The sequence below is a fragment of the Lepidochelys kempii genome, chromosome 8 (assembly GCF_965140285.1).
Source record: "Lepidochelys kempii isolate rLepKem1 chromosome 8, rLepKem1.hap1, whole genome shotgun sequence".
Classification (NCBI taxonomy): domain Eukaryota; kingdom Metazoa; phylum Chordata; order Testudines; family Cheloniidae; genus Lepidochelys; species Lepidochelys kempii.
The window spans coordinates 76,672,884-76,687,399 of NC_136387.1; the positions used below are offsets into that span (position 1 = coordinate 76,672,884).

Genomic DNA, 14,516 nt, shown 5'->3' on the forward strand with positions numbered 1-14,516 from the left:
CAGCTTTTGTTCAGTTATCTTCTTGAATTCCACTTTTTTCATGGACTTTCAGTTTGTCAATGTTATAACACACTCTGAAGGTACTTGCTTCAGGCAGACCTGAAGAAGAGCTGTGTGTGGCTCTAAAGCTTGTCTCTTTAACCAACAGAAGTTGGTCCAATAAAATGTATTATCTTACCTCTATGAATACACAGATCAGTTTTGGTAGAGGACTGCAAACATAATGCTCCAATTGGTTTGACATCCTAGAACCTCGACACATATCTACCTACGTAACACAGTTATTTCCCCACTTTTTGTATATTATACATAAGATGAGACTTTTAAAACTCTACTGCCTTGGCCACATGGTTTGGAGAGTTCAATAAGCTACTGAACTACTCATTGAAGTTGGGCAGAATTCCCCAGTTTGTGTTTCTCTTTAGCTTGAAAAAGGAAGAGTGTCATCAAGTATCCAGTTTTGCCAAATAGATCTTTGACAAAAGTTTTAGAGGATATTATGCTGTATGTGCAAACGTCTCGTTTTGAAGCCCTAAGGGACAAAAATGAGAGGAACCCCTGTTGACTTATATCCAAATGTTTTCAAATTTCTTAGAGCTACATACAAATAGTTAAGTCAAAGTAAATGTCCCTCCACACAAGTTCAACTCAGTGCTTCAAGATAGAAGCTCCCTCTGAGGTGCTTCATTCTGCTCACATATTTCCTCTCTAAATGGAGTGGTAGTAATTACTATATACTGTTGGCAAGAAGGAAAAGGATGCTGGAAATTTTGTCCATCCAAGAAGTTTCACTGGGACTAAGTGGTTTGTAAAAAACCCAAAAACTCCAGGACTATTTTTCCAAGTAACTCTTGAATTAATATTTTAGTGTAGAGATGATTTTCACATTCTGTTGTAAACCTCAAACTGCTATAGAATGAGATCTCAACATTTATTTTGAAAGAGAAAAATCAGCCTGCAGATCCAGTAAAGATATGTTTTACTTTGGACTGCTAAGAAAGGAATGAGTTTCTAAAGTCAATGAGTTTCTTCGTTATATTGCCTGTATTAGAGAAACATCTGACCATTAGTTTTGACTATATTCCTCCTTCTGCTTGATTTTATTCTTCTCAAGGTCATGTTTGTTTCCTGGGCTCTGGAATTATAGGTTTTTTTTAACATAAGAATAGTGACCTGGAATTCAGGAGTTTTTTTTAACCTCATCATTTCGATGTTTGGACAATGTCTGCTGAGGTAACATTCCTCAATATAGTAAGCTCAGATCATAGCATAATGGCCCCTCCCAGTGGGAGGGTAATTTGTGTGTTCTCTCCCAAATGAAAAAGGAGACTAGTTACACTCCGAAGATCTACAGACTAAGATGAAAGCCTCTAGTAACACCAATTCCTATGTGTTAAGTTCATATTTATATTGGCAGGTAAAGGGAAACCTAACAGTTTTTGACTGATACAAAAAACTCATAGAAATCATATTTGCAGCTACAATGGGAAATTTCTCTTTCCACTGTAGCCACCTGAGAACATTTTCATATGTTTAACCACAATACTACTGTTTAATTGAATGCAACTAGACTGAGAAACAAATACCTTACATGAGAATTCCTCTGCTAAATACAATCTGAACTCTCACTCTGGGCTCAGTAACATTACTCCGTTAAAGTCTATGATAATTTACAACCCAGTCACTATTTCCTGCAGAGGAAAAAGAATATACATCATCATGTATTAGTTACTTTCTTGAAACTGACCTGTCTACTTCATCACGAGCAACAATGTCTCCTTTCTTTAACGCTTTAATAGCAAACATCTCATTTGTGTTTTTGTATTCAGCCAGCAGCACCTGAAAGAGTAGATAAGTGATTTATTCAAACAGGTGAGTTTTTATTTTTTGAATACACTTGTAGTCATCAAAAAATTTACCTTTCCAAAATGACCTCTACCCAGTACAGCACAACACCTAAAATCTTGCAGACTAAATTGAAATCTTTGTGTTCTGTAAAACAGCAATGAATGTAAAAAGTTACAGAAAACTTCAAGTTAGGGTTAACAACAAAACAGTCAAAAAAACGAGTGTGTATTTTACCTTCTATCTTCAGGCTCTCGTATGTTGGTACTCTTTATGTCTGTGTGTGGAATTTCAGGCTCACAAATTATTTCAGGTTGGAGTTTTGAAACATTACTCTCTCTCTCATTTTCAAAATCAAAAGTAGTTTCTGCATCCTGTGAAATATGTAGAAGACACAGAAATCTGAAGATTTAGAAAATGAGACTGCTGAAGAATGAAGAAAGGTACTATATTTAAGGAAAGTGAAGTAAAAAATAACTGCAAAACTTCAACAGTGTGAAATTCAAAGTATCAATTAGCCTAAAATGCTGTATTTACTGACAGGCCTCTGTTAAATCCTATTCTTCTAAAGTCATTCCACTCTTTGTGAATACTAACACACACTTCTCTATAAATTGCAGGAGTTGGTTTTTGGGCCTATAAAGCTACCAGTAGGAAAACAGTGTGACTTAAACACTTAAAAACCACGGAAAAAGGCCAATCTCTATAGCCAGGATTATAACATACCATGTGTAATTGTGTACAATTTGATAAAATTTCACACACACAAATTGTAGCATTCTCTATTTAAAATAGAAGGAAATAAATGCATTGTAACTACAAATGTTGTAACACAAATATTAAATATTTGATTAAAAATGTGACATGCTGTGCAACACTTTATGACTAGTTTAAATGTCCTGCCTGAACGGGTGTATCCGGTCCCTTTTTCTCAGATGAAGAGTCACATATTTCTCCAAGGGACGATGCACGGGGTGGAGCAGGCGGAGGTTCAGGTTCAAGTTCAAAGTCCAATTTGGCTACAGGAGAGTCACTTACAGAAAAACAAACACACTCAGAGTACAATGGCGACTGTTTTACTAGTATTAAAAATACTTAAGAAAAACCTGTTTCAATATGGTTTTAGAACATCTTACTTTTTCCTTTTTTAAATAAATACAACAAATGGCTGTCCAACTAGAAAATGTCGAGGTTTTAAATTCTGTAGACTAAATAAGGAAGATTTTTTTCATTTACATGAGTAAATAAGAATTGCACCATTACTTTTGTACGTAAATCTGGCTTCAAAATCTTAGGCATTTACCTAGCTGACCGTGCTAGTTCAGGGATGCATGTATCAACCACTGGCACTGTAGTAGGCACAGAAACTTGAGGGCTGAAGGTACCAAAATGATTTACTGTAGGAATAGCTCTTCTCACCAGCCTTCCCCAAGTGGCAATATTAATATTCATTTGAGGAGCTCTGAGAAACGTTTTGCCTGTAGATATTGTGAATAAAGAAAATAGAGCACAAGTAATTTCTTTACCTATTACCAAAAGCTATAATTAAAATTCATCAGTTTATAATTTATGGAGAACAAACTGAATTTGTCATGTTCCTTAGCAATTTTCAATAATCCACCATTAAATGCTACTGTATAATATACAGTTCTAAACAAACACTGTTGAATGTCATATTAAAGATTTAACTATCACCAATTTTATCTGCAATTACATTTTAAGACTGCATAAAAACATGCAAATCTGTACTACATTTTTAGCTTTATAATTTAATTTTAATTCCTAATAAATTGTTACCTTGTTGTTTTGAAAAAATTTTCTTTTGTCTCTGGAGTTTTGGTCTTCTTTCAATAACTGGATTAAAAAATGTAACCTGCAGTTCAGATAATTTGTATATTACAATTCCACTTTCAGAATATAATGCATTATTAAGAGTTTATTAAAAGCGATTGAAAATATTCTGCAATTTAATTATTTCAAATGTGATTTAGTTTTTGCATTAAGTGCTCTTACCTCTGCAAATAGAGTACCCTGTGGTTCAAGATAGAGACACATGCCATGTCGCTGGTTGTCTAAGAAATCTTCTAATCTCAGAAACTTCACTGCGCACAGAGACCTCCAATCACGCCAATAAACTGAAATTTCTAATTCACGTGACTACGACAGTAAAGAAACAAAAAGAAGGGTTACTTACTAGTTGCCTCTGTGCAGTCATACTTACGGGATCTAGCTCCTCTAGTGTTGAGGTGGAGATCTGTATTCAAAAGCTGGGGATGCAGGAGCACTCTCACATTACGATGATGTAACTGGATTGGTTTACATAAAGGAGTGCACCGTCCCTCCCTTCCACCCTAAGGCACCTCAGTTTCTCCTCCTTAGCCTCCAAGGCAGAGATGAAGCTGGCTGCACAGTGTGAACGTACGGGCAACTCTTGAAGAATAATAGTTACCACTAAATAACCATTCTTTTTTCTTCTAGTGTCTCTGTGCATTCCCACTTATGGATGATTAGCAAGCAGTGTCCCCATCAGAGGATGGTGGGTGAGGAGATCTAGGCAAAAATGGACTGCTCCACCACTTTACCAGATTGATCACTGGACTACAATGCCAAGTCCATACTTTATTTAAGTAAACATTGCTTTTCATCAGAACTCTATGTTGCTGATTTGCAAATCTTTTCAACAGGCACCTGTCTCAGACAAGCTACAAAGGCAGGTGTGGCCTTAGTAGAATATCTTCAAGTCAAGAGGCACTGGTTTCCTGGCAAAGAAGTAACATTACTCAATACACCCCTTAATCCAGTCTCAAAGAATCTGCTTATTACTAGGTTCCCCCTTTCTCCACAGGTAACAAATCTGTTTGATTTTGGGAAAGACTTAATACTCTCTAGGTAATAGCACACTGCTCTTTTTATGTGTTAAGGGGTGCAAGTGGGACTCGCCTTGGTGAACATGGGGTTAGGGGAAGAAAACAGGACAAAGATATAAAGTGACAGATGGAAGTCTAGGAGTCCCATAGGGTAGTTGTATCTGGACATGATGACATCTTGGTAATTTGCCATTTGTAAACCCAAAGAGGTGGAATAATAGGCTTTCCTCCCAACAGCATCCAGTCTATGCTCCTCTCCATCCAAGGGTGCAGACAGGGACCCCTTGTTACTTTTAGATAACTCTAGGGCTGCAGAGACCTGCATGGAATCAGAGGGATGTTGAAACAAAACTAGTGTCCCTTGAGAGCACAAAGCATACAAGATTAGCTCTTTTCGATACTGGGAATGAAGGCAGAGAGCCAAATGTCCTTCACTGGATTGAGCAGTCATGGAAAAATAGGAAATGTGACATTGTCTTTTGTCTGCCATTCCATGATGTCAAAAGAGAATCAGATGCATCTGGTGCTGAAACCTGTCTGAAGCTAGAGTGTCAGCCATTCTCTCCATCAGCTCTTGAAACCGCTTCAGTCCATCTCTACTCCTGATGAACAAAGTCCCAATTTATCCATCAGGGGATGCACTGTTGGTATAGTTCCTTATGGGGGACTCCTCCATTTTCCCTGAAGGAGCCTCCTCCGAGTCATCATAAGCATGCCACTCTTCTTGAGGCAGCCAAGATCCTGGTGCTGACAGTTGTTGGTCACAGCTATTCCAGCTCAGACATGGCTGTCCTCAAAGGCAGCAGTGCCAGAAATGAGGCTAAGCCTGGGAAAGCTGTCTGCTCCAAGGAAGGTATCTCCTTTGACAGGAAAAGTATCCATGTCAGTGTGATTGCCAGTGCCAAAGTGGGTACCGTGCTGGTTTTGGTGGTATCAAGCCAAATCTTCACTGATGCCTGAACATAGGGCTATACCAACAGTTGAAGGGGGCCCTTGTATAAGGTCTTTCCAGGCAGATAGGGCTTTTGGTCAAGATGAAGGTGAAGAAGAAGAAGAAGAAGAAAGTTCACCACTGTTACAAAGGCTAATTGTTAGGAGTAATTCAAAAGCAAGAGTCAATCATGTGTAAAAATAGTTTGTTTTATATATATGCTATTTGTGGGACAGTTTAAAACATTTACATACTTTGTATAAATTATAATTTCAGAAAAAAATTTACAGACACTAACTGCCATCCACAAATACCCAGTATATTACATCTCAGTCGCTAGGTGGCCTGTGGTCATTTGAGCAATTCTGTATAGTAACTCTAGAACCAGATATGCGTTTGCAGAGCATTCTGTGGCTCACAGGGGGTAAAATCTAAGTTTTTCAGCTAACTGGAACTGTTGATATATCTTGCTATGTAAAACCCCAATTTCAGTAATTTTTTCAACCCCATATACTTATGAAAGATGCTACCAAAAATAAAGAGTAATACTTTACAAAATAATCACAACACTTTATGGAATTAGTTATAGCAATGGACAGCAGGACAAACTGGTGTACAGTAATAAACTGAAATAAACAATGGTAGCTATGTTCTAAAAGCAACAATGGAAGAGGGAGAAGACATGTAAATACAAGGGGATGATGATTAGTGGTGTTTATTCTCAAGGCTAAATATGACTTTTGGTAACCAAGACCACAGGGCCCCACATATATCCCATACTACTTCTGTTTTCAGAGTATGCAGTCTGGATTGTTCCAATGGGGGCAAATCTGCTTGTTTCCTAAAAGGAAGGAATTCGCTTTTAGCTTCAGGGAGGGGGAACCACAAATCAGCAAAACTGGGGACCCCCTTTGGAATACATCTCAGATGGAACGTTTGAGGCAAATCAATCTGAAAATTAACCTCTATTTATTTAGGACCCTAACGTTAGGATTTTTTTTAGAAAAAGTCTTGATATATATACATAAAACCACAGAGATGCAAGGACAAAGTAAAGCTTAATTAGGCCTCAGCAACATTAAATGGACAAAAAGAAAGGGTAAAGAAATGCTAGAGTGCAGTCCTGTTCAATACTTGTTTCCTAAGGATTACATGTAAGAGAAAGTTCTTCTGAAACTTTACAAGTGCTTTCACCAATTTGTGTGAATTCTGACTATATTCATGAAGATATGGAATTACCAACTCTGTCTACTTTTAGACAGAACATGGACAAACATTATGCAAGTTTCCACATCTGAACTGTATTCTAAAACACCTGCATTACGGTCCAAGACATGTCGAACAAAATTATCAGTCTTGTTCAGTTTTTGCAAATTGTGTAAGATCTAAGCAAGAGAGCCATCACTTTGGGCAAGGATGAGGCTACATTTTTTTTTTTTTTTACACCTGAGACCATACTAGATTTGAGCTAGATCATCAGAGCTGAGATTACTAGAACGTTAACTCTCTGTAAAAAACAGTTACTAGCCTTCTTGTAACTCTTGTTCCTCGAGACGTGTTGCTCATATCTATTCCAATTAGGTGTGTGCGTGCCATGTACACAGTTCACTGGAAGGTTTTTCCTTTAGCAGTACCTGTCAGGTTGCCTCTGGAGCGCCCTGGAGTCGCACCTTCATGGCACCGCATATCGGGCCCTGCCAACCCACCGCCTCTCCAGTTCCTTCTTGCTTCCTACTCTGGAACCTCTTGTTGCTGGGAATGGGGGACCAGAATAGGGGTTCTGGTATGTGGGCCGAGGACCCCATTGTGGCCATTGCATGGGGTAAGGTGGTAATGGGTAAGGCTAGGGCTGTGAATGCTCAGACGGATGAGGCTTAGGCTTCACTGCGTTCCACGTAGGTCTCCTCTGTGATGGGGATGAACGTTGAGAGGAGAAGCCATTGTCCTGCACGTCTCCTTCCTCACCACTATGCATGGAGAGTGGTGCAGGAGACGAAGGATGGTACCGTGCTATGTAGCTCGGGCAGTGTTCAGTGCCAAGCAGCAGTGACTGCGGTCCAAAGAGACTGGTATGTCAGCAGGATGCAGGAGTTGCACTGGTCCCGCCTTGGGGTTGCAGTCGACCGTTGGAGCGCGGACCAGTGCTGGATTCGGCTCGTTAGGCAGCAGCAAGTCTTGGGTCAGTGCCGGTAGCAGCAGCATTGATAGCAGTGCCGCTGCCTTTGTTACACTCTGCACTGGGGTACTCGGTGCTGTGAAGGAGACTTGATGTCTCAACTCCGGTGCTGCGCGTTGGGACTTAGCAGGGGTCCACTGAGGGACGGTGCCGGAGGAGCCTGGTGCCTTGTAAATGTTCGCTCTGAATGAATGGAGCACTGAGGGTAAAGACCTCGCTGGAGAAGCTCTCTTTTTGTGAGAAACCCTTGCTGGAGAGGTTGAGGCTCCCTTCCTGACAGTTTTGGAAGTCAGAGCCTTATCAGAGCTCAGGGATCTCCGTTTATGAGACTCCCCAGAGGACGTCTCTTGCGGAGGTTGGAGGGATTTCTCCAGCAGAAGCATTTTCAAGCAGAGATCCCCGTCACGCCTTGCCCTTGTTGTTAAGTTGGTGCAATGTATGCATTTCTGGGAGATATGAGTTTCTCCCAGACAGCAAATGCAAGATGTGTGGCCTTCAGAGACTGGCATCAATTCATGTCAGGAGTCACACTTTTTAAATTCTGTGGAGCCCGGCATGACTGCAGCTAGGCCTCTCCCACCTCTTGAGAGATGAGGGTTAATTGTAATGGTAAACTGTAGAAACTGTTTCCAAACGGGGAGTAAAGGAGAGAAAAAAAGTCATCTTCTTTCTTCTCTCTCTTTTTTTTTTTTTTGAAAAACCTCTAAGAGAACTAAGGAAACTATGTAACTACGTATACACAAAGAAGAGTAACTAAACAATGTAACTAAATATAGACTAAAAAAGTTCCTATGTAACTTGTAACTTCACCTCCCCCAGAAAGTATCAAAGAGAGCACAGCCGCGGAGCCCCGTCTGCAGCTGAGATTGGTTGAGAAGGAACTGAGGGACGGTCAGGGGAGCGTGCGCTACAGGAAGTGCCAACAGCTGCACGAGACGACTCCTGTGCGCGCCCTTCCCCCGACTGCGTACTGCTGCGAGAAATCTCCTGCGCAGGGACACCTAGAGCGGAGCACCCACAGGGACACCACTCGAAGAAGAATAGAAGGATATAATCTGTCTAATCCCTTGAGGAACTGCCGACCATTTCGTTAGTGAAAATGGTGTGTCCATGCTCTCCAGAGTGAAAAGCTGAGATGGCAGCCAGGTGAATCTTTATCGAGGAGTGAGACAAACCCTGCTGTTTCAACTTTAGGAGGTAGTCCAAGATAAAGGGGACCGACAATTGTGTTAGAGGGATACGACTCTGCGAGCACTAAATCACAAAGCTCTTCCACTTGGCTAGGTAAGTCGCTCTGGTTGAAGGCTTTCTGCTACCCAGAAGAACCTCCCTAATGGGGTCTCAGCATGTAAGCTCGAGCCGGTTCAACCATACAGACTCGAGATTCGGGGTGTGGAAGCCTTCCACGCTGTTGAATGATGAGGTCCAGAACTAGTGGTAGAGCAATTGGAGTGTCCACTGATAGCTGCAGTAGCATGGTGTACCAATGCTGATGTGGCCAGACCAGTGCCACCAGGATCACCAAGGATCCATCGCTCCAGATTTTGAGGAGGGCCTTGTGAATCAGTGGTATGGGAGGGAATGCGTAGTCCTTCCATGGAAGGAAAAATGCGTCCGCCAATGAATCCAGGCTGTGGTTTAGGAAGGAGCAGAATTGTAGGCACTTCCTGTTGGCCCTTGTGGCGAACAGATCAATCTGGGGAACTCCCCACCTCTAGAATATATTGTTTACCACATCTGGGCGGATAGACCACTCATGGTTGTGGAAAGAGCTGCTGAGGTGGTCTGCTAGTTTGTTCTGCAACCCTAGAAGACAGGACACTTCCAAAAGTATGGAGTGTGCTATGCAGAACTCCCAGAGCTTGAGGGCTTCCTGACACAGGGGTGAGGAGCATGCGCCCCAGTCTGTTGATATAAAACATCACTGTTGAATTGTCTGTCAGGACCGATATGCATTTGCCCTCCAAGAGAGGCCAAAAGGCCTGACATGCCAGCTGGACCACCCTGAGCTACCTTACATTGATGTGAAGCATCAGTTCCTCCTGAGACCAGAGGCCCTGAGTTCTGTGCTTCCCAAGGTGTGCCCTCCACCCCATGGCTGAGGCACCAGTTGTCAGACATAGGGATGGACGGGGTTTGGAAAACACAACCCCTGTGCACACCAAGTGTAGGTCGAGCCACCAGTGAAGAGAACTGAGAACATCTGGTGGAAGGGTAACCACCATGTCTAGGCTGTGCCTGCTTGGTCGATACACCAATGCGAGCCAAGCTTGGAGAAGTCTGAGTCTGAGCCTTGCATGTTGCACTACATACATACAAGATGCCATGTGACCTAGGAGTTTTAAGCAACTCTTTACTGTGGTTATAGGGAATTGTTTGAGGTCCTGTATGATGTGAATGACCTGGAAGCGGGATTGGGGCAAGAACACTGCGGCCTGTGCTGAGTCTAGCACTGCCCCTATGAACTCCATTCTCTGAGTAGGGGTGAGCGTTGACTTTTGAGTGTTTAGGAGGCGACCCAATGCATTGAAGGTGGATCTTATGAGGGAAACATGTTGATCCACTTGTGTTCTGGACCGGCCCTTGACTAGCCAGTCATCTAGGTAAGGAAATACCTGAACCTGCCTTTTCCGCAGAAAAGGGGCCATGACTGACATACATTTGGTAAACACTCGAGGTGCTGAAGATAGGCCAAATGTAGCACTGTGAATTAGTAATGGAAACTCCCGACTGTAAACCTTAAGAAGTGCCCGTTGGGCAGGATTATGGAAATGTGGAAATATGTGTCCTTCAAGTCGAGGGTGGCATAACAATCTCCTGGATCCAGGGACGGGATGATAGTGGCCAAAGAGACCATTCGAAACTTTAGTTTCTTTATGAACCTGTTCAGACTGCGCAGGTCCAAGATGGGCCCGAGATCCCCTTTTACTTTCGGTATTAGGAAATACCTGGAGTAAAACTCCTTTCCCCTGAGCTCCGGTGGAACCTCCTTCACAGCTCCCGCCGATAGGAGGGTTTGTACCTCCTGTATGAGAAGTTGCTCGTGAGAGAGGTCCCTGAAGAGGAATGGGGAAAATGGAAGAGAATATCCCATCTCTATCATGCAGAGGACCCAATCGTCTGAGATTATTTGGGACCACGCTTGGCAGAAATGGGATAGACGTTCCGAAAATGGGAAAGAAGGATCCAGTCGAGAGGTTGGTACAACGCGCTCGGGCACGTCCTCAAAAAGCCTGCCTAGGGCCTGGTGGCTGCCTGATGACCCAGACCCCCTGTTATTCGTGGGTTTGGCGACGGCGGTTCTGGTTTCTTGGATGCCGGCGGTTCTGGTCCTGCCTAAACTGCCCCTGGTATGGTTGTGTTGTGGGTTGAAGCCTAAACTATCTATGTTGGATGGCAGAGGTGTGCAGACCCAGCGATCTTAGAGTGTCGCGCGAGTCTTTCAGACTGTGGAGTCTCAAGTCTGTTTTCTCTGAAAATAACGTGGTCCCCTCAAACGGTAGGTCCTGAATTGTCTGTTGAACCTCCCCAGGGAGGCCGGCAGCCATGAGCAATGGCGTACTGTGATGCCCGAAGACATCATCCATGTTGCAGAGTCCACTGAGCCTAATGCTGCTTGCAGCAATGTCCTGGCAACCATCTTGTCCTCGTCCACAAGAGCAGAGAATTCCAGTTTGTAATCCGGTGGGACAAGGTCTGAGAATTTGGATATTGTGTCCCAAGACTTGAAGTTATATCAGATAAGGATCACCTGCTGGTTTGCAATCCAAAGCAGAAGCCCCCCAGTGGAGTATATCCTCCTCCCGAAGAGGTCCAGCTTCTTTGCGTCCTTAGCTCCAAGGATAGTTCCTTGATGCCCTTGCCTTTCCCTCACATTAACAGCTGCCACTACCAATAAGTCCAGCGGGAGGTGGGTAAACAAGTATTCATAGTCCTTGGAGGGCACAAAGTACTTTCTCTTGACTCCCTTAGCTGTAGGAGCCAGAGGGGATGGTGTTTGCCACAGGGTTTGTGTGTTCTCCTGAATGGTCTTTACCAGGGGAAGGGCCACCCTGGTGGGTCCTGCCAGGGATAAAATGTCTACTATTGGACCTGACACCTCAGTGACCTCCTCCGTCTGTACCTCGAGGTTCTGAGCAACTCACCTCAGAAGTTCAAGGTGGGCTCTGCTGTCGGGACGGGGGGGACCTCGAGGATGACTCTGCCACCGCCTTATTTGGAGACAATGATTAGGGGCCCTCCGGCCCATCCAGCTCCTCAAAACGCTGCAGCTCCGGCCCCAAGTCAGAGTCCGCTTCAGTGCCAGTCCCGGTACTGGTCACAGTACCATCTGTGGTACTAAGTCTTCCTAAGTACTAAGTGGTATCAGTCTTCCTGTGTTGCTTCTTTGGGACAGGAGACTGTGAGAGATGCCGAGACTGATCCCGTGCTATGCTTGGCACAAGGGAATGCCAGTGCCGAGGGTCTCTGCTCCCAGAGTCCTTCTCCGGCATCTCCCAGACCGAAACCAGCGTGCTGTGCACCGACACTGAGGAGCCCGGTGCCGCATCCATGGAGCTTGACTCAGACTGAGGGCGGAGAGCTGCTTCCATTAGCAGTAACTTTAGTCTGTGATCTCTCTCCTTCTTTGTGTGGGGGCGAAAGCTTCTACAGATCTTGCACCTCTCTGCTTGATGAGACTCCCCTAAGCACGTTAGACAAGCTGAGTGCAGGTCACCCTTTGGGACAGGCTTCTGGCAAACCTCTTATGGCTTAAATCCCTGGGTCTGAACATGCCCCGGGGCCTGGAAGTGGGGGAGGGAAACACCCACCAGTACCCCAAGTCCAGCGTCTAAGTACAACAATCTTTAACTATTTACAGAAAATATGCTAGAGGATTGCTCGTTGAAGGTGAGAGATGAAACGTTCCTACGACCGCCACTGAAGGTAAGATGGAACTGGAGAGGCGGCGGGTCGGCAGGGCCCTATATGCAGCACCATGAAGGCGCGACTCCAGAGCCAACCCAATGGGTACTGCTAGGGGAAAAATCTTCCGACGAACCGTGCACGCGGAGTGCACACAGCTAACTGGAATCGATCTGAGCAAGCACTCAAAGAAGAACAAAACACTTCATGCCATGGAATTGCTTCTATGAAGAACAGGAATACTTATATACATGGAATCTGAATAGGTTCATAACAGTTGAAAAGAACAGACACAGAAAAGCATGAAATTAATCTATGGAACTGAATCTCCATCAATGCAAACAGCAGTGTCTTTACCCTGTCTAGTTCCAGTGTAAACTTCTGATCCCATGACTGATTGGAAATAGGCTTCCAGCTAGTTTGACCAACCACAGTGTTGTCCAGCTTCAATACAGCACAGATTTCATCTGTAAGTAAGTTACACAAACTCAGCTTAAAAGTATAAGAGGATTTTCCACAAAAACAAAAAAACTTCAGTGTTAATGCCTCACTAAAAAAATACCATTATGCCCACATGATCCAATTAAATTTAGGATTAAGAATTTTTGATCCACCAACATATTGATGAAGAGCTAGACCATTTTTAAGTTTGAAATCAATCTCTCAGTTACACAAGTCACAAATACAAAAATGCATTCCTCTCAAAAACATGTGTGTATGTGGTTAGTAAATCTGATGAAGTTTTGAATTCTCTTACTCTCTTCTCTTCCCTCATTCGTCCTGTACAGTAGCAACAGCCCCACCAAGAAGCCCTCTTAACTCTTTGGTAAAATTTAAAACAATACCAATTTTTTTTTTTTTACTGGCATCTTTCTTCCTGAGCAATATGCATAACAGGACAGGAAGTGATTGCTTGAGATTTAGCTGTAATAAAGATACAGTCACTGAGCAGGTCTTATACTGCAGATTTTTTTTAAACAAAATTAACTTTTTCTGAGCATTTTAATTAGACTGTTTCAAAAATAAAAAGGATACTAAACTGGACAAGTCATCTGTTTTCAAAAGGTTTCGACTACTCCCACTTTTACTTTTGCTTGTTCTGCTCATGAAAGATGATCTGGCTTCACTTGGACTCCAGCCAGGTAGAGTAATTGATGTAGCTTTTGATCGACCAGGGACGTTTTCCAGAATATCTTGGCAACCCATGAGCCTTACTTCTAAAGTACCTGAAACAAGATAAAAACAATTGCTTTTGTCACATACTAAGTTCTTATGTGTACACAGTGCAATGACTAGTGAATGATTTTGTATTAGAACCTCACATTCTGACCTATACAGAGGTTACTGAGTAATAGAATTCACAGATATTTGCTTCAGAGAAGTGATGAGAGACTCAAGTTAGACAGTAGTGTTATTTATTGGAAGGAAATCCACTGAAATTAAAAAATTAAAAACATCAAGATCAAACAAATATGGAATCAAACATCAGCAGGGGTTACAATTCAGTGGTAATAGCATAAAGCAATTTTAAAACAATCTATTCTGTTATGCTTATATGTAAAGATCTTAATTCTTAATATTTAAGCAAAAGAAAATGAACAGAACTGATGACTACATCAGTAGGGAAGAAAAATTGTCAACTGAAATTTAAAGAAAAGACAATTTCTCACAAATGACAGCTGTGTTAATATTCAATTTAGGTAACAGATACAATGATGTCTACTGTACACTAGCAGGCATTCTTCAATAAAATGTGATAGGAAGCAACACTAGAAATTAAATAATTTACTTT

General features: G+C 42.6%; 1 protein-coding gene across 8 annotated transcripts in view; it reads right to left on the minus strand.

Moving 5' to 3' along the window:
• The window catches only part of PKN2 (protein kinase N2), a 136,166-nt gene that overhangs the window by 31,014 nt on the left and 90,636 nt on the right, over nucleotides 1-14,516 (minus strand). For 7 of the 8 annotated variants that reach the window (XM_073357145.2, XM_073357144.2, XM_073357148.2 and 4 more), the window contains exons 7-15: nucleotides 13,765-13,950; nucleotides 13,082-13,191; nucleotides 3,859-4,002; nucleotides 3,643-3,718; nucleotides 3,149-3,323; nucleotides 2,749-2,878; nucleotides 2,083-2,219; nucleotides 1,920-1,992; nucleotides 1,748-1,839 (exon numbers count right to left, since the gene is read on the minus strand). In XM_073357145.2, coding sequence (XP_073213246.2) covers nucleotides 1,748-1,839; nucleotides 1,920-1,992; nucleotides 2,083-2,219; nucleotides 2,749-2,878; nucleotides 3,149-3,323; nucleotides 3,643-3,718; nucleotides 3,859-4,002; nucleotides 13,082-13,191; nucleotides 13,765-13,950 — 1,123 coding nt within the window. The remainder of the gene's footprint in view (nucleotides 1-1,747; nucleotides 1,840-1,919; nucleotides 1,993-2,082; nucleotides 2,220-2,748; nucleotides 2,879-3,148; nucleotides 3,324-3,642; nucleotides 3,719-3,858; nucleotides 4,003-13,081; nucleotides 13,192-13,764; nucleotides 13,951-14,516) is intronic. The other variant, XM_073357141.2, reaches the window with a different exon arrangement.